Genomic DNA, 27,019 nt, shown 5'->3' on the forward strand with positions numbered 1-27,019 from the left:
TCATCATTCCAGTTTCGACAGTCGATGTTTGCCGTCGTTCGTTTCGGATGTCCTGTCGTCAACGTTCTCGTTAGTCCGTAACGTTCTGTTATCGTCGTCGTGTATCCTGTGCTGCCCAAGACAACGTCTCGTTCCAGTGCCCGCAGGAATAAGCATCGTTTGCACCGTTGGAGCAAGGTTGCCGGCTGGTCTTCGCCGACTCTTCGCCATCAAGTCATTCACGTTTACGATTGTACTGAAGGTATCGGAAAAAAAATGAAGTCGCGAACAGTCACTACTATGATCATGATGATGGTCGTCCTACTCGTCGTGCCACTTCTAAACGGTAAGCTTGGACCAAAAAGTATAAAATTAATGATAATTTTAATGTTACAGCAAGTAACCGACTCGGAACATTTGTACGACGTGTTCTCTTTGCTATCATGTAGACCTACACAGTCTACAGGTGCACCGGTGCGGCGGTGGACATGTAGAGGCGACGGTTCGATACCGGAACGGTTTGACAGCCAAATTTGTATACACCCAAACCGATCATCAGCGTAGATTGTTCACTCGAAATATGTTTTTGGAAGGAAACTGGCATGTTGAAGTTTGCTATGAGGCCAGAGTCAATCGAACTGAGCCACTCCTTTGTGTTGGCCCATTGCCTCCAAGTTGCCCAATTTTTAGCTTCAAATCAGGGGTAGCTCCAAACCGGAAAGGTTTTAGACTGCACGTCAAATTCGCTCTGAGTTCTGAAATTAGGTAATTGCTATCGCTCCACATCGGCCAGTACAGAGTAACAATAAGCCTTGTGTGTGCTTACATTAGTTTTCATTGGTATAAGGTGCTTTATTGGCGAGAGGCGAGCCGCTGTTTACCTGCGACAAGAAGTTGATTTTGAAGTAACACGTCAAAAACTCACCTGCTTGGTGTGGCGCGTCTGGTCACCGCAGAGCCATATGAAATTTTCACTCGGAGTAAAACACATCGTAGTCTCACTGTGACATATGTTTTCTAATCAAAATACCAAGAGAGAAAGTGAATATTGAGTCCGTTCCGGTTTGCAACCTACTTCCTATTTGAAACCGTCTCCTCTATAATCATGTAGTTGTACTAGTTTTGTAGTTCCCCTCTCGCCCTGCGTCTGACACAGCCAGGATTAGGAGTCACTCACTCACCACATAAAGAAAATAAATATGCTGTGTGATCCCTGCCCCGCACGCCTTGCCTTTCTACCTTCCCGCAAGCATCCTGTACATACTGTACTGTGGTAACCTGAATATCAGCTATGCGTGTCTACAGTGTGCATATCAGAAAGTCTTAGTTTTTGAATGAGTCAGGGATAGCGAGAACTAGGGACAACATTTGTTGACATGTAAGTTGTAACCAATACTCGTTATCACTTATCAGGACGTTGATTGGATAGACAGATCACTTATCAGGACGTTGATTGGATAGACAGATCACTTATCAGGACGTTGATTGGATAGACAGATCACTTATCAGGACGTTGATTGGATAGACAGATCACTTATCAGGACGTTGATTGGATAGACAGATCACTTATCAGGACGTTGATTGGATAGACAGATCACTTATCAGGACGTTGATTGGATAGACAGATCACTTATCAGGACGTTGATTGGATAGACAGATCACTTATCAGGACGTTGATTGGATAGACAGATCACTTATCAGGACGTTGATTGGATAGACAGATCACTTATCAGGACGTTGATTGGATAGACAGATCACTTATCAGGACGTTGATTGGATAGACAGATCACTTATCAGGACGTTGATTGGATAGACAGATCACTTATCAGGACGTTGATTGGATAGACAGATCACTTATCAGGACGTTGATTGGATAGACAGATCACTTATCAGGACGTTGATTGGATAGACAGATCACTTATCAGGACGTTGGTTGGATAGACAGATCACTTATCAGGACGTTGATTGGATAGACAGATCACTCATCAGGACGTTGATTGGATAGACAGATCACTCATCAGGACGTTGATTGGATAGACAGATCACTTATCAGGACGTTGATTGGATAGACAGATCACTTATCAGGACGTTGATTGGATAGACAGATTTAAAAGTTGTGCACACTACGCAAACGAACACCTCTTATCTGGATTTGGATTTACGACTATTTACATGTTCAATCAGGGGGATTTTGGTTCGTTGCCTAATGAGGTTTGTCTGGTAACTGCACACTAACAAGGGTAGACCTGTATTTTCTATAGAGCTCATGAACTTCAATTTAACACCATAGCATTATCGTAACTTAACAGTGATAAGGTTTCCCTAAGGGTGTGTATTTTGTCTATGCTGTGCACAATCTACCTGTTATCCAAACGTGTAACTGGTCTACAACACCATTACGGATTGCGTACAGTTGGAGGGCATGACCTTGTTACAGCTGGTAAGTAATTGTATTTTGCATTATCTCTATTTCAACCATGTTTGACGTGGACAGTGCAGCCTTGGCTACACCTTCATACTAAACAGGAATAAGATTATCTTGCTGGGATTGTCTGTGAATGGCTTGTGGAGACTGTGGGAGCTTGCATGACCTACCAAAAGAACAAATTACCTGTGATTTACTTCTTCTGTGTTGATCAGTGTATATAATGTGCTGTCTTTAGAAGCTTGGTGGACAACATTTAGGATACTAGTACTACTAGTAGTTGATAATCTGAATGTTGAATGTTTGAAGATGCCTGGAGCATTACAGACACCAATTCTGAACCCATATTCGGTGAACGCATGCATGTATGTCTGAAGTCGATGTTGAATATCCACTTCTGTCACCCAACATTTCCCCACTCACTGCCGGGTGTTTCTGTTCATTTTCTGTATAGATGTCCCTACTACAACTCCCCCAGCCACTACAACTGCGTCACCCGCGTCGCAGCCTCATCCACCAACGACACCCACGTCGCAGCCTCATCCACCCACCACACCCACGTCGCAGCCTCATCCACCAACGACACCAGCCACAATGAATGCCACAGCAACTCCAGCACGAACACAAACCACTGGACCAGAGAAGGTGGTGTCGATTTCATGCACAACCAGCACGAGTGAGTTTGTTCAGTGAAACAATTTGTTAAGTCTTTGGATTTGGGGATCTGGTATATGTCACCATTACTGTGATGCTTACAGACCCACTCACAAGAGAGAGAGAGAGAGAGCGAAAGAGAGTGCGCGAGAGAGAGAGAGTGCTCGCGAGAGAGAGTGCTCGCGAGAGAGAGTGCGCGAGAGAGAGAGAGTGCGCGAGAGAGAGTGCGCGAGAGAGAGAGTGCGGGAGAGAGAGAGAGAGAGAGAGAGAGAGAACGCACGCGCGAGAGAGCGAGAGAGAGAGTGCGAGAGAGAGAGCAACTCGCATGACATTTTCTCAAAAGTGGCCTTGAGTACTGAGAGAGAGAGAGAGAAAGAGAGAAAGAGAGAGAGAGAGAGAGAGAGAGAGAGAGAGAGAGAGAGAGAGAGAGGGAGAAAGAGAGAGAGAGAGAGAGAGAGAGAGAGAAAGAGAAAGAGAGAGAGAGAGAGGAGAGCGAGAGAGAGAGAGTGCGAGAGAGAGAGAGAGTGCGAGAGAGGAGAGAGAGCGAGAGAGAGAGGAGAGAGAGCGAGAGAGAGAGAGGAGAGAGAGCGAGAGAGAGAGAGGGAGAAAGAAAGAGAGAGAGCGAGAGAGAGCGAGAGAGAGTGCGAGAGAGAGAGAGAGTGCGAGAGAGCGAGCGAGAGAGCGAGAGAGAGCGAGAGAGAGCGAGAGAGAAAGCGAGCGAGGGAGAGAGGAGAGAGAGCGAGAGAGAGAGAGGGAGAAAGAAAGAGAGAGAGCGAGAGAGAGCGAGAGAGAGCGAGCGAGAGAGTGCGAGAGAGAGAGAGAGTGCGAGAGAGAGAGTGCGAGAGAACGCGCGGCGCGCGCGAGAGAGAGAAAGAGAGGGAGAGAAAAAGCGAGAGGGAGAAAGCGAGAGGGAGAGAGCGAGTGAGGGAGAGTGCGAGAGAGAGTGCGAGAGAGAGAGAGAGCGTAATTCCAAATATTTTTGAACTGATTTCAAGTATTTTCTACTGATCTTGCACTGTGCAGAAGGGGATGCAACGGCTCTATCCATAGATCGTCATCATTACGGGATAAGTGTTGCGGCGCTACTACTCACTATCTTTCATCTTGCTTTCCATCTAGGAATATTAATCTTTGCTGATGTATACCAACTAAGATTCCGAGGTATGGGTAACTGAATTTTGTAGCCACAGACGTGTTGGTTAAGCCATATCCGAACCAACCTCCATCCATTTAGCATTTCAGTGCAAAGGGGGGTTGATGCCCGTTTTGTACACGCAACATTAACACACATACACATACACACGCACGCACACACACACACACGCACACTCACACACTGTTACATGTGCATTGTGTGTATAGAGCGCTGTTCATGGTATGACCTGTGCTCAGTATTTTGTGACTACATATACTTTGTCATGCAGGTACGGTTCATAGTAAGTAGCAACTGGACATTTTCTGATTTTTGTGCAGGGCTCTTCCATGCGCCATATTGTACTAGAACTCGAGCTGATGAGACTCATTTTTCCAACTCCTTGATTTTGCTCTCAATTGTGTTCCCAAGGGAAGAAGGATTAACTGCCGCCAGTATGGAGATGAGTTAAGACTGAGCATGCAAGCCACGCAAGCACTTCCTCTTTGGATATCACATTTGTCATCTTGCTCAGCTGGTGAGTGCAAAGACTTCGGCACCAAACACAAGCACACATGATTGTTCCACTTCTCAGTGGCCTGCCGTTTTTTTACTATTATTTCTTTTATTTCATCGTCCAGTGGCAAAAGCCAATACAAAGGGGAGGGCGTTAGCCAACCATGGAAAAAGGAGGTCAGAAGTTTCGGGTTGGAGCAGAACCCTCCCACCGACCCTTATACAAGACACCCACATTCGATGGAGAGTTCAGGGATGATGTTGTTCTCATTCTCACTTTCGTGTGTGTGTTTGTATTTTGAATTCGTTCATTTTATTCGCCTATGCTACGGTGTCCTGAATTGGCTCTCAGCGGCCGCGAGTGGTAGGGAAACGTAGGGGTTATCCGCAGGTGACATGTTTGGAGATGTCGCTGTTGCTGATGTTTGTATGCTTGTGGTTCTCTTACGGGAAATCTGGTGTGCCTGTTTACCGTAAGACTCTATTAGTCCAATGTGCTAAACCGCTTGAATACAAAGGAAGTATTTCTCTTCAGGCTTTTCCCGTTGCAGCTCCCTCAAACTATCTCTCTTCAAGCTTTTCTCGTTGCAGCTCCCTTAACTATCTTTTCTTTCCCATTTGTCACAATAGGGCTTGAAAGTGCAACGTCACAGCATAGCAACAATTTCAAAAATTCAAAAACTGGATCCACTTGGATCCAGTTTTTGTATGGATCCAAGCACATTTCAAGCAGTCTTACCCACAGCATGGTGATGTAGCCAGTGTAACTGACTGATTTGGCTACTGGGGGCGGGGTTACAACTGGTGGCGAAATAAAAGTCACACCTGCATGCGGCATGAGTGGGTTGCTATGCACCCACATACTTAGGCAATAGCAAAGTCACACCTTAGTGGATCCAAAAATAGAAATCTGATGTCAACTTACTACTCCCTGGCCGTTTTGACGTCATCACTTTCAAGCCCTATAATGCTGTGTGTTTGAATCTACTGTGTATTTTACTGTTGATCTACAGGTTGCCATGCCAATGCCCTGTAAGGTTGTGTTTCAAGCCGGAGACTATTGAACACTCACCATCATAACTACAGCTGTTAGCTGCCCTGCATACAGTGAAGCTACTTGGATGACCACATCTTCATGCAATGCTGCTGCTGTTGCTGGGAAAGTAACCACGGGTAGATTTCGACATATTGTTTATTCAACCTATCCAGTACATTACACACTCACTGGAGTTGCACATACTCTTTTTCAACAGTACAATCATCACTCTGTAGCAATTCTGTCACTAGCTCACATCAAGTCCTGTAGTCTGATCTTTGTTCCATGCAATTAGTTTATGCACTCGTTGTAGTCAATGTACGCTACCTTGGTGAACTGCCTGATTTCGAAGCATTGTACTTTTGTTTGTGGTGTTTTTGGTTTTTCCTAGTTATCTAGTCAGCGCAGTTCTCAGTTCTGCACTGTCATATTATACTTGCTGAGCTGCCTGGTTTCCATAGCATTGTGCCTTTGTTTGTCATTTTTGTTTGTTTTGTCCTGGTTATCTAGTCCTCTCAATTCTGCATAATCTGTTTCTATACAGTCATCCTGTACTGTGATATACTAGAATATTCATAGTTGTTTGAAGTACATGTACATGATGTACATGTAGCTGCCAGCTAGCACCCATGTCCATGACTGTGCTGGTGTACTCCACTGGCTCATTTTTCTTGTCCAATAAATCACAGGCAATAATACTGTGCAAGATAATGTGACTTGCATTGAAGACCAGTGCATGCATTAACGTACTATGCACGCGGGCATAACAATTCTTGTAATACAGTTATCCAACATGCCTGATTCCTGAAGTGGTCGGAAAAGTGACATTCGACTGTACTGTTGTCACAAGTGAATCCTACTGAAAGCCATGAATCATGAGCAGCAGTTCGGGTGTACTCTAGCGATCACAACAAGACTAACAGTAGTACATTGCTTTGTATATTATTATGTTCAGTATGTCTGATAGCACTTGCTCAAGCAAATGATACCGTAGTGACATTACCATAGTGACGACATTAGTCGATTTATCTAAAATTGTCCTGCTGCCTTTTGAAAGCCCCATTTTGTCGGAATTGAGGCGCAAAAACACGTCATATTTCCGCCTTCAAATGTGTTTAGCAACTCCACTTCTCAACTCCAAAAACGGTCTCTTCATTGCGACCATCATCAGGGTAATGGACCGTGATGATACCCTGATGATGGACAAGGCCAGAGAGTTTGGTGTAATGTTAATTTTAATTAATATTTGAATGGCAGTGAAGAGACCGTTTTTGGAGTTGAGAAGTGAAGTGTGCTTAATGTGTAAGTGGCTGCGTTGGAGTTTGCGGACAATTAGAAAAGTTCAAATGTGTTCTTTATAATTATAATTATTAAAAAAGGTGACTTCATGTACTCAGCGGATGACAGATTTAGCAGCGAACATCATGCATGGCTCCCGCAAGCCAAATCGTTCTCCCTCAACCCCAGGGCCCACACGCAAAATATCATCCACGGGTTTCCACTGAACTACGCAAGGCTTTAGTTGAAGCGTGGCCTATTCAGCCTCTCCAAGAAATTCCCTACGGACTACAACCTATCAGCATATAAGGCACAGCGGAACAAGGTGAGACATCTCTCCCGCTCGTGCCACCGCCAGTACATTCGTTCAATCACAACAACACTTACCTCAGGCAGCAGCACTACGCTTCACCAGTTAAACTGTTTGTCAGCAGCCAGCGATCGCACGAAGTAAAACCTGGCATCCCTGATGCTGGTGTATGACAGCTTCGAAAAATCAACCATCCTCAACAAGCAGTTTACCTCTGTCGCGGTGCCTGATGACCCACGTTTCGTTACATGTATACCCCTCTCCAATAATCATGACATTCCTCTTACTCGCCAATTCACCACCGTTCATACCACTACAGCAGATGTTCGTAAAGCAATCTCAAACATGAAATCCGGGAAAGCGCCAGGGTTAGACGGTATCACGAACAATAATATATTATGACAAAGAAGCTAGCTCCTGCGATTTCTTTTCCACTAAAAGCCGCCTATTTAACCCTCTCCTTTACCACAGGCAAGTTCCCTACCGACTGGAAACTGGCTAAAATTGTGCCTATTTAAAAGTGCAAAGGCAGCAAGTCCCAAGCTAGTAACTAACGCCCAATTTCCCTCCTGTCCTGTATTTCCAAACTTTGCGAATGGCTCTTCTTAAATCAATTTTATAATCATATTTCTCCTGCTTTGGATCCCGCGCAATCTGGGTTTCGTCGTGGCGACTCGACCGCTCTACAGCTTACCAAGCTGATCCAAGACATTGCCGACCACCGTTTGCTTTTTCGACCTCGAGACCGTGTGCTCAACTAATACTGTAACTTTCCAAAGTTTTCGGTGTGAGTGGCGCAGCGCTGGAATGGATTACATGTACATGTACACAGACTACCTATCCGGCAGAACGCAAGTTGTCTTTGTAGGATCAGAAACTGGCCGCGATAGTCAAACAATTTGACCGTCAGCACAGCAAAGCGAAGAGCAAGAAACAACAGCATGGCGAATTGGAGTAATGCGCATGCTCCGCACAGTCCCGTGCGGAAACGCGGGAATTCGGAGTGCGTTCATGTTATGCATGTACAAGTGTTGCTTATGGCAAGGATGTTGGTGTGTTGCTAACTCCACTTACCGTGCCATGCACGGAAACTTATATTTATGGAGGATCACGAGATCCGCCGAATCCGCTATCGGCAATCCACAACAACAAGGCTTCGGAGTGATGGAGAACACTCCTTCTATTCAGTTTTGAACTGCCAATAATTTCCCTGTAGACACTCATACAACACACGCCTTTCGATAGGCGTTTTTCTTCGATCTTTTCACACAAGTACAAGAAAAAACGTAACACCGACTCTAGCAACAACTGCAAGAATGCTTCATCACTGAAGGAATAATGGGAGCGCAGCGGTTCTTATGGTAGGTTGAAAGCACACAGCCAGCACATCAGGAGCCAAACACAGACGAAAGGAAACAATTGGAATAAACAATACAGTGAACAATTCCGCTGCACGGTTAACAAAGAAAAACCGCAGATAACCGCTCAGACAATCACCGGGTGGTCGCCGTCTGAGGCACGTCAATGCACAAAGGTACAAACCGGCCAATATTGCAGAAGTATTCAATATGGCAGGAAACTACTAACCAACTCTCCGTCCGTGTCCAAACACCTACATTTAGAAGCTACATGCTACGCGTATTTACTTCGGTTAAATGTAATGGCTTTCGTAACCTGCTGATGAGTGATGAGGCTCGATAGAATCATGCTACGATGACCCGACTTGAAAATTTTAAATCCTTTTTTTCTGCTCGTCTAGACCCTGCCTCCCCTCATTGCTACTTCCATTTTCGTATTTTTATTTTCATTTATTTTCTCTTCATTTCTGACTCTTCTTACTGGTTGTCATTGCTTTCATAATATTGGGCAGAACTGCCCGTTGCCATGCGATGTAAAATAAATAAACACAACAACACCCAGATGGATAGGTGCGTTGCCCGCCTCACCAAGAAAGTCGGTGTGCTGTGGCGGATGCGCCGCTGCCTCAGCATGCAAAGCCGCATCCAGTACTTCAAGTCGGTGATCATGCCTGATTTCTCATATGGCTCCAATGCCTTCTCAGCATCGCTGGCGGGTAAGCACCTGGACCGTCTCCAAGTTCTGCAGAATCGTGCGGCTCGAGCTGTGTACGGATGCTCGCCGCGCACCTCTGCCAGAAACCTGCTAGTCCAACTCGGCGCCTACCGTGTCCGGGAGATCTTCATCCAGAAGCTCATCTTCCTGGTTTGGCGCTGCCGCTACTCCCGTGCTAGCCCCACACTGCAAGTGCTGTTGCTACCAACCAGTGGCGCTCCTACTCGGCTGCGATTATCTATGGGTCTAAGACCACCGCCAACCCGCACTGAGCTGGGTAAGGGTTGTCTCGCGTTCCAAGGAGCTAGGCTCTGGAATGCGTTGCCCAGCGAGGTGCGGGCCATACCGCACCCGGCCCAATTTCGCACTGCTGCTGTTCCACACAGCATGAACCCTTGAGGTCAGACGGATCACTATCGCCATATTTTCATTATATGCCTGCCTGTTGGCCTACCTGCCCGTCTCTCTCCCTGTTCTCTGACAACTTGCTTGTTAATTCGTGCGGTTGTTTTCAGACGTAAAGCCCTGCTGTAGAGGTCTCAGCCCTCATTTGTTAGTCTCTCTCTCTCTCTGTCTCTCTCTCGCTCTCGGATCTCTCTCTCTCTCTCTCTCTCTCTCTCTCTCTCTCTCTCTCTCTCTCTCTCTCTCTCTCTCTCTCTCTCTCTCTCTCTCTCTCTCTCTCTCTCTCTCTCTCTCTCTCTCTCTCTCTCTGTTTTTGGTGGACAAAAATATCTCTGGCGTTGATTGCTTTCTTGCTTCGACTTCTGCCGCGCCTTTGTTCTCGTACTCCCCTTTATGTACAAGTGTTGTGCAGACCCTCCCTTAATATAGTCTGTCTCATTTTGTCCTGAGATGTTTTGATGCATAGTGATTATGACGCTCATCATTCGCTCCCTTGTCACTGGACAGTTCTGTCCGTTTGGTTTTAGCGAATTCAAATAAAGAAAACAACAAACAACAACAACAACAACAACAACAACAACAACAACAACAACAACAACAACAACATGGAATACTGTGGCTGTGGTATATCAGAATACATACTGAATGACAATGCACAACAGAAACTAGCAGTGTCCTCCTGAACAAGTGTGTCCTTATTTGCTGACGATGCTGCACTGCTCCGGCTCAATGAGAGTCTAGACAGGCTTCGTGACAGTCAGAGTCTCCAGCGCGGTATCAACGAAGTCCATCAGTGGATGACTACCTCGAGACTAAGACCTAATATCGCCAAGACTGAGATATTTATTCCTGCCGAACTCAGAGCCAACCCCTGCATTCACTCTTCCCGGATCCCTCACAGACTTCACAGTGGTAAAGCAACACAAGCATCTTGGTTTGGTCATTGAATCAGACTTATAGTTTAGTAGACATGTCGACTATATCTGTAGCAAAGTCAGTAAAGCTGTTGGCTACCTCGTGTCTCACTGCTCCCACCTACCGCTTGAATGCATTCGCCTTTTTATCATTGCTACATTCTCCCCATTTTTCTCTATTGCTCAACCGACTGGTCATCCCTACTAAGTAAAATTTAGTCGTTAATGAGTACCCTGGAAGGCCACAATAAGAGGATACTGAAAGTCCTTTTCTGCAAACCATCATACTTTCCTTCTGCCGAGAGCTGTATGATATGTTTAACACCGTCCCCATCTCTAGTCAAGCGGATCGAAAACGGTGTATAGTTGTTCATTCTATTCGTCTTGACAAAGCCCCCGCCACACTTGCCTAAAATAGACCGTGTAAGTAGAAATTTTCGTTTGGAATTAACTTTCGCTATATTCGTGATCCACGTGATTCCGCCAGACATGTTGTATGCATATTCTATTTTATTTTATACTTTGGATGAAGTTTTCCATTAGTCCTATTTGTATTGTTGCGAACGGCTTTTGTTGACGTCACTTCTGTTATTTCATTGTATCGTATTACCCTTGTTAGGAATGGGTTTGCTCCCACACTGGAGCTCGCGCTATTCCGCGGACGACTTGACACTTGACTGACTCTCGACTGCCATCCAGAGAACACGAGAAGTCCATCCAACCTTCAACTCGGCAAACCTGCAAGAAAGCACCACTCCCTGCTCAATACACAGTGTTTCGGAGAATTCACCCCTCATCAGTTGAGCTTGAGTAGGCTGAGGAAGAGTGTGCCTGAAGAGCACCACTTATATTATAGTGCTGTCCAGGCACAAACATCACCAGGGATACAAACTTAGAGAGACACTCCGTTTCCAGCGCGACAAACACCTTGTGAACACCAGATAGCAGCGTGATTCAGTTATCGCTCCTGGACGGTGAGAACAGACGAAGAAGACCCTCGGTCATTCACAACGCTGTCACCTCCAAACCAGCTAGTCGCACGCCCGCGCTGGGCACAACAGTACGAAATAGGGTGATGTTTGGGGGGTTTTCGGAGTTCCGTCGCCGACTCCATGGGCTGACTCTTTGCGCTTGTAATTGTACTGGCACCTTCGGCCGTAGCTGGTACCTCCATGAAGTCCTTCTTGACATCGTCTGCGGAGGCCATGACTGCGCTGGTTACGCTTTGTACACTTTTCGCGAACTGACTAACGACGAGGAAACCATCCTCTGCTACCAATGAACACACGAGTGGTTCGAAATCTTTACTACTTCTAATATTTTAAAAACAGGCTCATGGAAACAGCAACGGGGAAATACAATTGATAATCATGGAGAACACAGACTCAACTCCTCAGACGTTCTCAAACTAACTCAATAACTACATGATTGTACTCTAACCAAGGAGAAGCAAACTCCAGGGCTATAATGAGGAGAAAAGGCAACAAGGCGGGTAAGATGAACGTGAATGCGGATGACAAAGCTGGTCAATGGAGGAAAAGGTGCTAACGACTTGGCGCAAAAGGCAGTGCATGGCTCTACTGGCATGCATCGCCAGAACCTCACATACTCATGAACACACCTCTTCTGCTCACCACTGTTCATCCAGCCCTTGCCGCTATCGCGGCGCGCGCTGAATTCGGCGGTAGATCCACTGCCCTTGTAGTTGTACTCGTGCAGGAACCTGTTACCGGCGCTATGTACATTCCTCACTCCGTCACCCGGCATGTGTACTGGTCACCATAAAGTGAAAGGATTACCGTAGATCTACGGCTGCCGGGCTGGGATCGCGAGTAGACTAGCGCTAGTCCTGGCGCATAGGTCTACAACTAAGTGTCAAAGACGATGGATCTGAAATAATGAGATCAGAGAGCGAACGGCCTCCAGCGGACATGTGGGAACATTGATCCTGAGTTGAATGATGGTAGAGTCTACATTGTCAGCTGGTGGTGTGGAGCAGTGCCAGTGGCACCTTCTCCTCTCACGTCCGCTGCAGCATTTCACCTTGTCAGCCAACACCTTCACTGCTTCAGCGAGAATGGTACCGTAGGAGTAGAGTTCTGGTCGAATGGCGCGCATCGAGTCAGAATAAAGTTCAGAATACCGGCACTTCAGCTCATCATTCTAGTTTCGACACGTCGATGTTTGCCGTCGTTCGTTTCGGATGTCCTGTCGTCCACGTTCTCGTTAGTCCGTAAAGTTCTGTTATCGCCGTCGTGTATCCTGTGCTGCCCAAGACGACGTCTCGTTCCAGTGTCCGCAGGAATAAGCATCGTTTCCACCGTTGGAGCAAGGTTGCCGACTGGTTTTCGCCATCGAGTCATTCACGTTCACGATTGTACTGAAGGAATCGGAAAAAAAATGAAGTCGCGAACAGTCACTACTATGATCACGATGATGGTCGTCCTACTCGTCGTGCCACTTCTAAACGGTAAGCTTGGACCAAAAATATAAAATTAAACAGCAAGTAACCGACTGGGAACATTTGTACGTCGTGTTCTCTTTGCTATCATGTAGACCAACACAGTCTACAGGTGGACATTGTCATGGACATGTAAACTAATTACTTGTTCTAGTGTTTGTAGTTCCCCTGGCCCTGCGTCTGACACGGCCAGGATTGTGAGTCACAAACTCACCACATAAAGGAATATGCAGTGTGACCCCTGCCCCTTTCTACCTTCCTGCTAGTATCTTGTAGATACTGTACTGTGGTAACCTGAATATCAGCTATGCGTGTCTACAGTGTGTATATCAGAAAGTCTTAGCTTATTTTGAGTCAGGGACAACATTACATTTTTATGACTAACCAATACTCAACTTTGATTGGAATGGCAATGAAGTTTGTGTACACTACACAAGCGAATTACCTCTCATCCGGATTTGCATTGACGACTATTTACATGTTCAATCAGGGGGATTTTGGATCGTTGCCTAATGAGGTTTGTCTGGTAACTGCACACTAACAAGGGTAGACCTGTATTTTCAATGTAGTACATGAACTTCAATTTTACATCCTAGCATTACCGTAACTTCAAACAACAGTGATAAACATGTTTCCCTAAGGGCGTGTATTTTGTCTATGCTGTGCATCATCTGCCTGTTATCTAAACGTTTTACTGGTCTACAACACCAATACGGATTGCGTACAGTTGAAGGGCAAACAATTTCAGGTCGTAAGTAATTGTATTTTGCAATATCTTTACTTCAACCATGTTTGAAGTAGACAGTACATCCTTGGCCACAGCTTCATGCAGAACAGGAATCAGATAATGTTGCCCCTGGGATTGTCTGTGAATGGCTTGTGGAGACTGTGGGAGCTTGCACGACCTACCAAAAGAACAAATTACCTGTGATTTACTTCTTCTGTGTTGATCTGTGTATTCTAAAATAATGCGCTGTTTTTAGAAGCTTGGTGGACACAATTAGAAAAGTTGAAAATCTGAATGTTGAATGTTTGAAGACAAGTAATACTCGGTGAACGCATACATGTATGTCTGAAATCGATGTTGAATATCCACTTCTGTCACCCAACATTTCCCTAATCATTTAGCATTGTAATGACTTGCAAATGATCCGATGCAGCAAACGGGGCAGCATCGTCAACAGAACGCACCGAGAGGGGGCGGATCGTAACAAGCAAGTCCAGACAAGACAGTCTTCCATTCGGAGCGACACGGGTGGGGAAGCTGCTGGTGGCGAAAGCTGGAGAACACGTGTGATTGCTCCGTAACAGCACGTGACACCACATCGCGTGCTGATACGGAGCTATCACGCGTGTTCTCCAACTTTGGCCTCCAGCAGCTTGTCAATTTCCCCACCTGTGTTGCTCCGAATGGAAGACTGTCCTGTCTGGACTTGCTTGTTACGAACCGCCCCCTCTCTGTACGTTCTGTTGACGATGCTGCCCCGCTTGCTTCATCGGATCATCTGCAAGTCATTACAACGCTAAACTACAACATTGCCACTGCAAACACCTCTTACAACTGCTCCCAGACTCCTACCCCTCCGCGACATGCCTTCCGCAAGGTTACATCCTCCACCTGGTCAATCATCAACTCTGCACTTTTTGCCAGTGATTGGCATCCTTTATTCACCTCAACTACTGTTGATGAAGCTGTGGAGAAGTTCACCACAGTTCTTGATGACGTGCTCTCCTTCTATGTGCCACAATATGGAGCCAGATCCACAACACCCAAACATGGCAGCCACCACCCTCGTCAGTCCAGCCGTAACCCCAAGATCCCTTGGCTCGACAACGATCTCCAAGGTGCAATTAAACTCAAATAAGACTATTACAGCTTAGCAAGAAGTACTCCACCTATGCTAATATTCCTTTGTACAAAAAAACAGCGCAATCTGGTGAAGTCATTGTCACGTTCTAAGTATCGAGCATGTTTACGTTCGCTCACTACCACCCTATCTCACCCCTCTTCCAGGCCTAACCTGTATACCTTTGTTCGCACTCAAAGGAAGTACACGTAAGACATACCTCCGTTATAAGCTTCCAATGGTTCGATGGTGACTGGCCAGGCTATGTACGGAAGCTCCCATCGACAGCAGAAGCCTTTCCTTGCAAGCTCCCGATGTTCGCTGACGACATGACGTTGTATGCCTGTACACAAGCTGAGGCCGTCGCTACCGTTACTGATTCGTTATCTGCAATTTCTGTGGATCTAGACGAGCTTGGGCTGCGCATTAATACAACAAAGACTGTAACTTTGATGATTTCTAGTCTTCTCAACCCCTCTCAACTCCAATCGTTTTTAACCAACAGCCTCTGACTCAAGTGTCTAGCACGAGAATCCTGGGAGTCATTGTAGACAGTGATGTTTCTTGGTCTGGTCACATAGACTTTATCGTTAGGAAGACTTGCACAAAAGTTGGCGCTCTTCGACGGTGTTTTCGGAAACTAAGTTTGAAGGCAACACGGCAGTTTATCCTCTCTGTTATCCTGCCTGACTTACTATACTGCTGCTCTTGCTTTGCGATGAATCTATCCGCAAAGGACCGACAGCGACTCTCGTCCGTTTATCGTCATTTTGACGAGCTGCTTGTGGCTCGAAACTACAAGATGACGTCATGCCGCTGTTAGCTAGATTGTCGAGTGAAAAACTTGTCAGCGCCTTCTAGGTTCAGCCTGGTCCCATAGCTCAGTGGTTAGAGCATTGCTCATCACAAGCAGGGTCCCAGGTTCGAGTCCTGGTGGGTCTGGCGTTTTTTTCTCTTTTCAGGCAGTTCACTTCCCTGACTGATAATAATAATAATAATAATAATAAAAATAATAATCACTGCCTGGTGTTTCTGTTTATTTTCTGTATAGCTCCCCCTAGGACAACTCCTATGACAGCTCCTAGGACAGCTCCTAGGACAACTCCACAGGCCACATCCGCTTCACCCACATCGCAGTCCCAGCAACCAACGACACCAGCCACAATGCATGCCACAGCAACTCCAACACGAACACAAACCACAGGACCAACGGAGGTGGTGTCGACTTCAGGCACAACCAGCATGAGTGAGTTTGTTCAGTGAAACAATAAGTCTTTGCATTTAGGGATCTGGTACAAGTCACACTCACTGTGATGTTTACAAACCCGCTCACAAGTGCATACCCGCCATATGACTCTACTTGCACAGATGTGTTGTGTTCACACACACACACACACACACACACACACACACACACACACACACACACACACACACACACACACACACACACACACACACCTGGTCCTGGTAAACACTGCCATTACGGTCACGTGTCCCCTCGCGGGGCCGACAACATGGAAAACGACGCGCGTCGGCAGAAAGTCGGCAGTCTGCCGAGAGATCAGGGACCATGTTCAATCGGCATGACGAGAGAGCCATCTCCGGCAGCTATGGATTTGGAATCCACGAGTAGAGCGGCAGCATCGGCCACAGGCCCCACAGTGGGCCTTGCAGCATGAGAGAGCGAGCCGCACACGCTGCGGCGGTGGAGTCGCTGAGCAGCAATGGTAGACACCGCCGCCCGGCACGGAGCCCGAGACGATGTCGCGGGGAGCATCCGGGAGTTGGGGCACTTGTGGACCGCCAAACCTCCGGCACTGCGGAACCAGCGCTCGCAGGAAGAACATTGTCGGCTACCTCTCTGTTCTGATACAGGTTTGCGGCGCTCATCGAGGCATTTATGGCGAGGCAAACCACTCCTGGAGAAGAGACGGCCACACTCGGCACAAGGTATCCGCAGGGGCTCACAAACGGGTTCGGACGGGGGCAGAACACTGCAAGCGGCCCGCCATTCCCGTCTGTCCTGGGCCAAGTCATACCATTCGTCGATGCCCAACGCCGCCAGATCCTTCCGCGCAGCATCGCGCCACCTTTTCCTCGGGCCGCACATTGGACGGACAGGATGTAGGGTGCCAAACAGTAGTTGACGCGGGGCACGCTCCTCATGCATTCGCACAACATGCCCAAGCCACTCCATGCGGCGCGATGTCAGCAGGCTGGGGATGTCACGGGGCTGACGCGGATTCCACCGCTCCAGAACATCAACCCTGGTCAGTCGTTCGTCCCAGACATTCCGCTGGCTGATACCCATCACGGAACGGATGCAGCGCAGATGGAAAGAGCACAGTGCATCAAGGTCGGGCCTCAACGGCACCCAACACTCGGCACAGTACAGAAGCAGAGACAACACGCATGCCCCGTACACAAGCCGCTTCGTAGCAAGCGAGAGGTTGCTGTCAGTGAAAACCGGCTGGCGCAGGGCTCCAAATGCACGTGATGCACCGGCAATGCGCAAGCTGATATCTGGGGTAGATCGGCCATTTGTGTGGAGGAGAGAGCCAAGATAACGGAAACTATCTACACACTCGACCACCTCACCCGCCACGTCCAGGGGCAGCCGGTCTGCTTCCGCGAGTCCATATCCAGCAGCCATCACCTTTGTCTTGTCCAGGTTGACTGTCAAGCCGAAAGAATACGCTACATGTATGAATTGGTCAAGGGCCCGCTGTGCACCATCATGAGTGGTAGCCAGCAGAGCAGAGTCATCTGCAAATTGACACTCGCGATGGACCTTGCTCTTGTCTGTTGACTTCCGACTGAATAGGAGACTGCCCCAGGGTTTGTTGCCACAGGAATACCAACGCCAGGAATGTCGGCAACAGCACGATGCCACTGCTGGAAAACGGCCCACATCAACAGATTGAAGAGTACCGGTGCCATGCAGCAACCCTGCCGAAGGCCGTTCCGCACCTCAATTGGTGGCGCATCAACTCCCGGGATCTTCAACGTTGCTGTCATATTGGTGTGGAAAGAGCGTATGATATTGATGAGGCGCTCAGGGACACCTGCCTTCTTGAGGATAATCCATAGGCATTGGCGGCCGACAGAGTCATACGCCTTACGGAGGTCTACGAAGACTAGAAAACCCTTGCACCGATGTTCGTAGAGCTTCTCTGCGACCTGCCGAACGGCGAAAACCATATCCGTGCATGACCGACCCTTCCTAAAACCACATTGGGAGTCGGGAAGGATGGTCTCGGCCAAAGATTGCAAGCGGCGCTGAATCATGGCAGCAACGACCTTGCCAACCACCTCCAACAAAGCAATGCCCTGCCAATTATCGCATTTGGCAAGGTTGCCCTTCTTCGGGATGGGGACCAGATTGCTACACACCCACTCTTGAGGGACTGCTTCGGCCTCCCACACGGTACAGTCCAAGAGGGCACATATAAGAGCGGGGCCACCGGCCTTAACCATCTCAGGTAAGATGTCAGAGCCGCCAGCCGCCTTCCCATTGCTCATGGCTGACACCGCACGCTGAAGCTCAGCAAGGTTCGGTGGTTCGCCAAGCTCCTCGACGATGTCCTGCTGTTCCACCTGATCGATAACACCGGAGTCGAATGTGCTGGGGATGTTGGAGACCTTGGTAAAGTGGCGCGACCATCGCTGTCCCTGCTCCGCCGGAGAAGTACAGATGTTGCCATTCTCATCTAGGATTGCCATACTTGGGATTGGCTTGTGGCCAGATCGGGCATCTTGTAAGGACCGTATTCCGGCCCACACGCGTGCGGAATTAAACCGGCCACTCTCAACCCTGCCCGCAACTGTGGCGAACCACTGGTTCTTAGCCGTGCGCACTGCCTGCCTAGCCTGTCGTCGTGCCGTGCGCAGCTTCTGGTAGTCATCGTTCCGACGGCCATTCGTTATCCAAGACCGATGGCAGGCATTACGTTCCACCAGTAGCGGCTTCAAAGTATCCCTGCTATCAGCAAACCAGTCCGGCTGTCGGCGACCCTGGCGGCCCAAGGCAGACTGTGCGGCATCTGTCATAGCACTACGGATGTTGTTCCATTTACACAGTGGAGCAGGGGTCGGCGGCACCCCTGAGCCTGGCAGCGATACTGTCTTGATACTCGTCAACAACACGGCGGACCTGACCATTGTCATCAGTGGATACAATATCCGGTAAGCGGCACGTTGCAAAACGAGCCCTCTTGGTCTGTGCGGCCGGCTTACGCCACCTGACACGACCCAGCCGGAAGCGCATTGCGAGTAGACTGTGATCACTGCCACACTCAGCCGATGGGATAATCTGTGAATCCGTACACCGGTGACGGTCCCTCCGAGCAACTATGATGTAGTCGATGCAGTGCACATGGCGACTCCTAGGGTGCATCCACGTACCCTTCAACTCTGCTTTCTTACAGAACCAAGTGTTACATATCCAGCCCTCATGCATGGCCAAGAAACTGAGGAGGTGCTCACCAGAAGAGTTCAAAATGCCAAGGCCATGTGGGCCACGCACCCTGCACCAGCTGTCCTGACTGTGTCCACTTCCGACCCTGGCGTTTTTCGTCAAAGTCCAGGAAAACTTCGGTGTAAACAAGGAAAGGAGATGGTAACCTGCTGCACAGCATATTTCATTGCCGCCCAGCAAAAATTTTTTTCACTCGGGGCGATGTTGTTCATGACATTCTGGAGCGACGCATAGAACTCGTCCTTTGCAGAGCGTTTGCTCCGAAAAGTCGGGGCATACGCGGTGACAATGGTAATCCAGTCTGTATTCACACACACACAAACACACACACACACACACACACACACACACACACACACACACACACACACACACACACACACACACACACACACACACACACTTGCTATTGTAATTCCATTTATTCCCGTGGCTATGCAAGAGACGTAACTTCAGTAATGTCAGCTTTAATCCTGTGTTTTTGTGTGTTTGTGCCGTCGGCATGCCTGGCACTATCCCGCACATGGCCCGTACCATCAAAGACAGCTGGCCACAATATTCAAATAGGGCTTTCAAATGCAAGATCATAACATGAAGCAACTTGGAAGAATGAGTACTGTATGCATGCAAGTGTATCGGGGGAATGCATTTTATTATCATTATTTTTTTACAATGATCACCGCTCACAGGTAAAGACAAAAAATTGCACAGTGAGAGCATAGTGATGGTGAGGCTTTTTGCCCTCAGCCGTGAAAGGAGTGACCGGGACATGATACGAAATGTTAGGAGGAGAGACAGTACATTAGAAGGAGGGGAAGGATAAGACAGACAGTGCTAGGAGGAGAAGGAGAGAAAAGAAGAACAGATGTTATTGGGAATAGTATGTGGAGCGGAATTTGGAAGTCATGGGGTGAGGCAGATATGATGATGATAATCAGAGATGGTCATGTGCGCATGCAGGACGATAGTGGGGGTTTGAATCCTAGCTTGAGCTTTTTTGCCTAGGTCATCAACGTGGTGGACGGTGTCGTATTTATTACCCTCGAATGCAAAGAGAAAGTTGACACTCGCTAAGCAAAACAGCATAGCGTAGGGCCCTGGGCTTCCCAGCTCTCTCGTTTTTGAACTGATTTCAGGTATTTTCTCCTGGTCTTGCACTGTGCAGAAGAGGATGCAACGGCTCTATCCATAGATCAGCTTCATCGCAAGATGAATGTTGTAACAATAATCTCTTGTGTTCATCTGGGTGTCGATCTGCTGCTGGTCATAGGAATTGTAGTAATCGCAGTGATTCGTTCAGGGATTCTACGTAAGATTAATTGTATAGGTGAGTACATAGCAGACTCAGCGGTATGAGTAGGTATGAGTACATAAATATTGTAGTGACAGACGTGGTGGAAATGCTTGCTGGTCAAGCCTTATCCGAACCAACCTTCATCCATTTCAATGCAAAGTGGCGTTGGTGCCCGTTTTGCACACGCACACACACGCACACGCACACACACGCACACACACACACACACACACACACACACACACACACACACACACACACACCTTGAACCTTGACCCTGAACTTGCCCATAGGCAATGATAGCGAAAGAACTAATTCGGCGGCAACCGGCAGCAAGGTTTGTGGCGCTTGAGATAGCCGTGGTGGCGGCACGTCTTCCCGCAAGCACAACGATACTCTGGCCCGGCGGAGACATCACGGAGGCTGAGGACGACGGTGGATGACCTCCCTCCACTCCGAGCGGTTCTGGGCAGTGTCGAGCCATTCCTTCTCCTGGGCCGCTGGATGAATGCGGTTGAAATCGTCCTCAAACACATGCCGCCCACGCACACACACACACACACACACGCGCACGCGCACACACACACACACACACACACACACACATACTGTTACATGTACATTGTGTGTATACAGTCCCGGTGTTCATGGTATGACCTGTGCTCAGTATTTTGTGAGTACATATACTTACGGTTCATGGCAAGTAGCAACTGGTAATACAACTGGTAATACAACTGGTAATACAACTGGTAATACAACTGGTAATACTCTGATTTTTGTGCAGGTCTCTTCTGTGCACCATATTGTACTGAAACCAGACATTCTCGAGCTGCTGAAACTCATTTTGCCAACTCTGTGCTTTAATTTTTCTCTCAATTGTCTTCCTAAGGGAAGACGGATTGAATGCCGCCAGTATGGAGATGAGACTGAGCATGCCAGCCACGCAAGCACTTCCTCTTTGGATATCACATTCGTCATCTTGCTCAGCTGGTGAGTGCAAACACTTCGGCACCAAACACAAGCACACATGATTGTTCTACTTCGCAGTGGCCTGCTAGTTTATTTTATTCCTGTAGCTATGCAGAAGACGTTACTTCAGTAACGTCTGGCGCTAGCCAGGGTCCACATAGCTTTAATTTGGTGTTTGTTTGTTTGTGTCACGCCTGGCGCTATCCCGTATCTGTCCCGTACCGTACCATCAAACACAGCTGGCCACATACAGTTGGCCGCAATATTCAAATAAGGCTTTCAAACGCAATATCATAACGTGAAGCAACTTGGAAGAATGAGTATGAATGCGAAGTGTATGGGGGAATGCATGTAGGGCGATAATGCGGGTTCGAATCCTGATGCCTGAAAAAAGGGGAGAATTGAAAAAATTATAAACTCCCTTTTCTTTTGTTGCCGTCATCAAGGCGGTAGACGGTATCGTATTACCCTCGACCGTACCTGTCCCGTACCTATCCCGTACCGTACCATTCAAAGACGGCTGGCCACAATGCATATTTAAATAGGGCTTTCAAATACAAGATCATAACGTGAAGCAACTTGGAAGAATTGGTATGTATGCGAAGTGTATCGGGGGATGCATGCAGGGCGATAGTGCGGGTTCGAATCCCAGGTTATGTCTAAAAACAAAAAGTAGAACATTTATAACATCCATATGCTTTTTTTGTCTAGGTCATCAAGGCAAAATAGCATAGCGTAGGGCCCTGAGCTTCCAAGCTCTCTCGTTTATTATAATTTTATTTCACCGCCAGTGGCAAAAGCCAATACAAAGGGTAGGGCGTTAGCCAACCATGGCAAAAGAAGGTCAGAATTTTTGGGTTGGAGCAGAACCCTCCCACCGACCCTCATGCGATACACCCACATTCGAAGGAGAGTTCAGGAATTATGTTGTTCTGATTCTCACTTTCGTGTGTTGTATTTTGAATTCGTTCATTTCATTCGGCTATGCTACGCTGTCCTGAATTGGCTCTCAGCGGCAGCGAGTGGTAGGGAAATGTTGGGGTTATCCGCAGGTGACATGTTTGGAGATGTCGCTGTTGCTGATGTTTGTATGCTTGTGGTTCTCTTATGGGAAAGCTGGTGTGCCTGTTTACCGTGAGAGGTTTTTTGTGCACATTTGGCTCTTTGTGCCACTTATTTATAGGTCGTGGTGAAATATAGGAATTAAGGATTCGAGTTCAATGCAAAAACATCAAAAATAGAGAGGTAAAGATAGCTGTGTATATGCTGATAATCATAATTGATAAAATCCATTACCGGTCACTAGCTGTGCTACTCTATAAGTCCTATGATGTGCTAAACGGCTTGAATACAAAGGCAAGTATTTCTCTTCAGGCTTTTCCCATTGCAGCTCCCTCAAACTATCTTTTCTTTCCCATTCTACACAATAATGCTGTGTGTTTGAATCCACTGTGTATTTTACTGTTGATCTACAGGTTGCCATGCCAATGACCTGTAAGGTTGTGTTTCAAGCCGGAGACTATTGAACACTCCCCATCATAATTACAGCTCCCAGCTGCCCTGCATACAGTGAAGCTACCATGCATCTTCATGCAATGCTGCAGTTGTGCTGGGAAAGTAACCGCGGGTAGATTCCGACATATTGTTCATTCAATTTATCCAGTACATTACATACACACTGCAGTTGCACATACTCTTTTTCAACAGTACAATCATCACTCTGTAGTAGTTCTGTCTTTAGCTCACATCAAGTCCTGTAGTCTGATCTTTGTTCCATGCAATCAGTTTATGCACTCATTGTAGTCACTGTAGGATGAGCTGCCTGATTTCAAAGCATTGTGCCTTTGTTTGTCTTCTATGTTTTGTCCCAGCTATCTAGTCAGCTCAAGTCTCAATTCTGCATAACTTGTTTCTATACAGTTATCCTGTACTGTGATCATATAATATTCATAGCTGCCAGCTAGCACCCATCACTGTGCTTGGTGTACTCGACTGTCTCATTTTTCTTGTCTTATTTTGGCCAGCAATAATATAATGCTGGATCACTTGAACCCGTGATGGTTGTTAAGTCAATTTAGTCCAATAATACTGTGCAAGATAATGTGACTTGCATTGTGGACCAATACATGCATTAACGCACTATGGACGCAGGCATACATATTAATACTATTGTCGCAAGTAAATCCCACTGAAACTGCGGCCATGAATAGCAGTTCAGGTGTACTCTAGTGATCACAAACAACTTCACAAGTAGCACATTGCTTTGTATATTATTATGTTCAGTATGTCTGATAGCACTTGCTCAAGCAAATGATACCATAGTGAGATTACTCAATTCATCCAAAAATAGTCCTGCTGCCTTTTGAAACCCCATTTTGTCGGAATCGAGGCGCTAAAACACTTCATATTTCCGTCTTCAAATGTGTTCTTGTTATATACATGTATATATGTTGGACTCAGTAGAGCGTCCAGCCCCTATATGATGTCCAAGCCCTATATAGAGTCCATTGGTTCAAAATCCACTGTACAGAGTCAAAACTTGGAATCAACTGTGAGCTCAAAGTTTCGATGGACATCACTCCCTGTATAGAGTCCAGCCTATTGGCTTCACCCCCTATCGAGTTCGAAAATAGACATAGGATCTGCTGTAAGCAGTGAATATTAACCAGAAAACGGCCTCTCCCTTTAATCCTTTACATCATTCACTTCTCAAGATAAAAAAATATGTATTGAGGCGCCACTGCAGCCACTTCATTACATGAAAAACCCTACAAACACCATCCTCAAATCAAGTGGTCTCTTCACAGACGCTGCAAATTACAATATCTCAATTATGTAGTGTTGCCAAATTATTGTGCACGCAAACACACATGCACACACCCACACAACGCCAAGAAAATACCTAGAAAAAAACCAAGAATCGAAAGAGAATAATGGAGAGCCCAGGATTAATTATTTGTTTTCAAATTATTGTGTGCGCGCGCGCGCGCGCGCACACACACACACACACACACACACACACACACACACACACACACACACACACACAAACTTATACAACGCCAAGAAAACACCAAGAAAAGAGTAGAGACACAATACACACGCAACTCAACAGCCATGCAAACGTCCACCCATTTACATGTAAAGTCAAGAGGGATAACAAATAATTATACGAAACGAATGCGTACGGGGACGGGTATACGCACGTTTACATACACGTAGTAGTGTAAGAGAGTAACATAGTGCAGTGGTCAGCATAATACTAGCACATGCTGAGAGTGCAATAGCAAGCTTCACCATCGCTCATGGCCATGCAAATGTTCAGCAGCACTCAGTTCCGCAAGCTTCTGAAGATCAGCACACCTGCAACAAATAGATAGCACAAGGATACGCTTATTACCGTAATGATGCATGGGAGCACACAACTACCAAGTTCTCAACGAATGTGATGCTCAATGAAAATCAATCCACTCAAAGACCTGTGAACAGGTGATGGTGGGGACAATAATCTATTAGTAATACGAGGAATAAGATCGTTTGTGCACACTCAAGACGCACAGACACACCAACATACATGTAGTGTACACAGTGTTGCACTTCACTGCAACTAAATTGAAATGAGATGATTTGAACAATCTGTACAGCGTTGCTGTCAGTCAGTCTTCCCCAAGATGGAAATGCAATGATTTGTTGTCACGAGGCAGTTTCACTGACACAATGTCATGTTCGTGACATCAAAACGGTTACTTCAGGGAATACGAGTATTAGCTTGAGAAGCTTTTTCTTGTCATTGGCACACAAGCAATCCTCCTAGTCCTACTACTACTAGTACACTGGCACTGCGTTTGTGGATCCCATTGTATTTGACATCATACTACAGGAAGAGTGTCGTGGAGTTCACATAATTATCACAGGGATAAAAATACATTTCTCATGAAATAAAATAATAATTGATGATAGCTAGACGATCATACGATTGATGCAAAGTCCTTGCAGTCCTTGAGGACTATTACGAAGTGGTTGATTACTTTTAGGGCATTCATTTAAGCAACATCAAACAAACGCGATACGCTCCTTGAAAATGGAAAAAAAATTCAAGCATAACGACAGAACAGCAGACCAATCGAAACGAGTAAAAGCTTCCTTACCTCAGTCATCGTCCTGCCATGTAGTTGGACAGCCTTTTGACACGGTGGTACAGGCAGCTCTTGTCCAGTCAAACAGGGGTATCCTTGTGGCGTCGAACGAAAGAGAGTGTCAGTATCTGACTCGTCAGATTGCAACTGTGCTGAACTTTTCTCTTTCTCCGCTTTCTGCTTTCATCCCTCGCTCTGATGAAACCGTTCAAACGTCTTACTGGCAGCAATGGCCAGCCAAACAGGGGATCCTTGTGGCGTCGAACGAAAGAGAGCGTCAGTGTACCTGACTCGTCAGATTTGAACTGTGCTGAACTTTTCTCGTTCTGCAATTTCTGCTTTCATCCCGCGCACTGATGAAACGTCTTCAGAGAACCACAAGACGCTTTCCAGATTTGATTTTGAACGTCTCCTTATCCTCCTTGGTTAGCTCGAGACAGATTACTGTCAGCAACTGCACAGCAGAATTGGCAGCCGTGGCTGAAGTGAAGAAAGGAATGCGCTGCCACGAGGCAAGCAAAACTGAAAATGTGTTCTCTTTCGGGCACAACACACAGGACGGCGTGACTGGATATACTGGACTCCTGGACCGTGAATAGGGGACTTGTAGAAAAAGTGTACTCCTTATAGGGGATTGCGCGGCAGGATGAAGCTGATCAAAACTGAGTGGACTCCTGGACTCTGTATAGTGGATTTTGGACCAATGGACTCTATATAGGGTGCTGGACATCATATAGTGCATGGACTCTATACTGAGTCCTACATATAAAAAAAGGTGACTTCATGTACTCAGCGGGTAACCACATGGTAACAGATTCAGCAGCTAACATCATGCATGTGTGAATCATACGAGCATCAGCAAACTACTAACTTGGTCAACAATTTGAGGGTGGTAACCATTTTGCTCCAAGTCCAAAACATCACGTTTTTTAGCCATGTATTGGGCAGCAGGACTTTTGCCAGCACCCTCGTGACGTTGCAGATATGTGGCTTGATTATTGTAGTTGACGTTGATTTAGTGACTTTGGCAAGTTTGAGTCGTGTCAAGAAGTCAGGTAGGATTCAGGACTAGGCAGTAGTGGAACGTGAGTGGTAGTCTTTGCCGATTTTTGA

General features: G+C 46.9%; 2 protein-coding genes and 1 long non-coding RNA gene across 4 annotated transcripts; 2 read left to right on the plus strand and 1 right to left on the minus strand.

The window, feature by feature from the left end:
• Positions 1 to 6,453, plus strand: LOC135805945 (UV excision repair protein RAD23 homolog). 2 transcript variants are annotated; one of them, XM_065320068.1, is made up of 6 exons: positions 1 to 325; positions 2,393 to 2,419; positions 2,859 to 3,080; positions 4,082 to 4,256; positions 4,622 to 4,728; positions 5,720 to 6,453. In XM_065320068.1, exons 1-4 carry the CDS (start codon positions 256 to 258, stop codon positions 4,231 to 4,233), a joined length of 471 nt encoding a protein of 156 aa, XP_065176140.1. In that variant the 5' UTR covers positions 1 to 255; the 3' UTR covers positions 4,234 to 4,256; positions 4,622 to 4,728; positions 5,720 to 6,453. The 2 variants fall into 2 exon arrangements, with proteins under 2 accessions (XP_065176140.1, XP_065176139.1); XM_065320067.1 differs by having other exon boundaries at positions 4,082 to 4,219; positions 4,623 to 4,728.
• Positions 6,454 to 12,864: 6,411 nt separating this feature from the next.
• On the plus strand, positions 12,865 to 24,218 carry LOC135805947 (G8 domain-containing protein DDB_G0286311-like). The gene is made up of 6 exons (XM_065320070.1): positions 12,865 to 13,189; positions 13,908 to 13,931; positions 16,079 to 16,273; positions 20,673 to 20,834; positions 21,691 to 21,791; positions 23,246 to 24,218. Exons 1-5 carry the CDS (start codon positions 13,120 to 13,122, stop codon positions 21,702 to 21,704), a joined length of 465 nt encoding a protein of 154 aa, XP_065176142.1. The 5' UTR covers positions 12,865 to 13,119; the 3' UTR covers positions 21,705 to 21,791; positions 23,246 to 24,218.
• A 358-nt stretch (positions 24,219 to 24,576) lies between these two features.
• LOC135805953 (uncharacterized) lies at positions 24,577 to 26,697 on the minus strand. The gene is made up of 2 exons (XR_010551190.1): positions 25,919 to 26,697; positions 24,577 to 25,133 (listed from the first exon to the last, which is right to left on the minus strand). It is a non-coding gene; the product is annotated as an uncharacterized LOC135805953 (long non-coding RNA).
• Between the last annotated feature and the right edge of the window lie 322 nt (positions 26,698 to 27,019).

This window comes from Sycon ciliatum, chromosome 1, assembly GCF_964019385.1.
Source record: "Sycon ciliatum chromosome 1, ocSycCili1.1, whole genome shotgun sequence".
Classification (NCBI taxonomy): domain Eukaryota; kingdom Metazoa; phylum Porifera; class Calcarea; order Leucosolenida; family Sycettidae; genus Sycon; species Sycon ciliatum.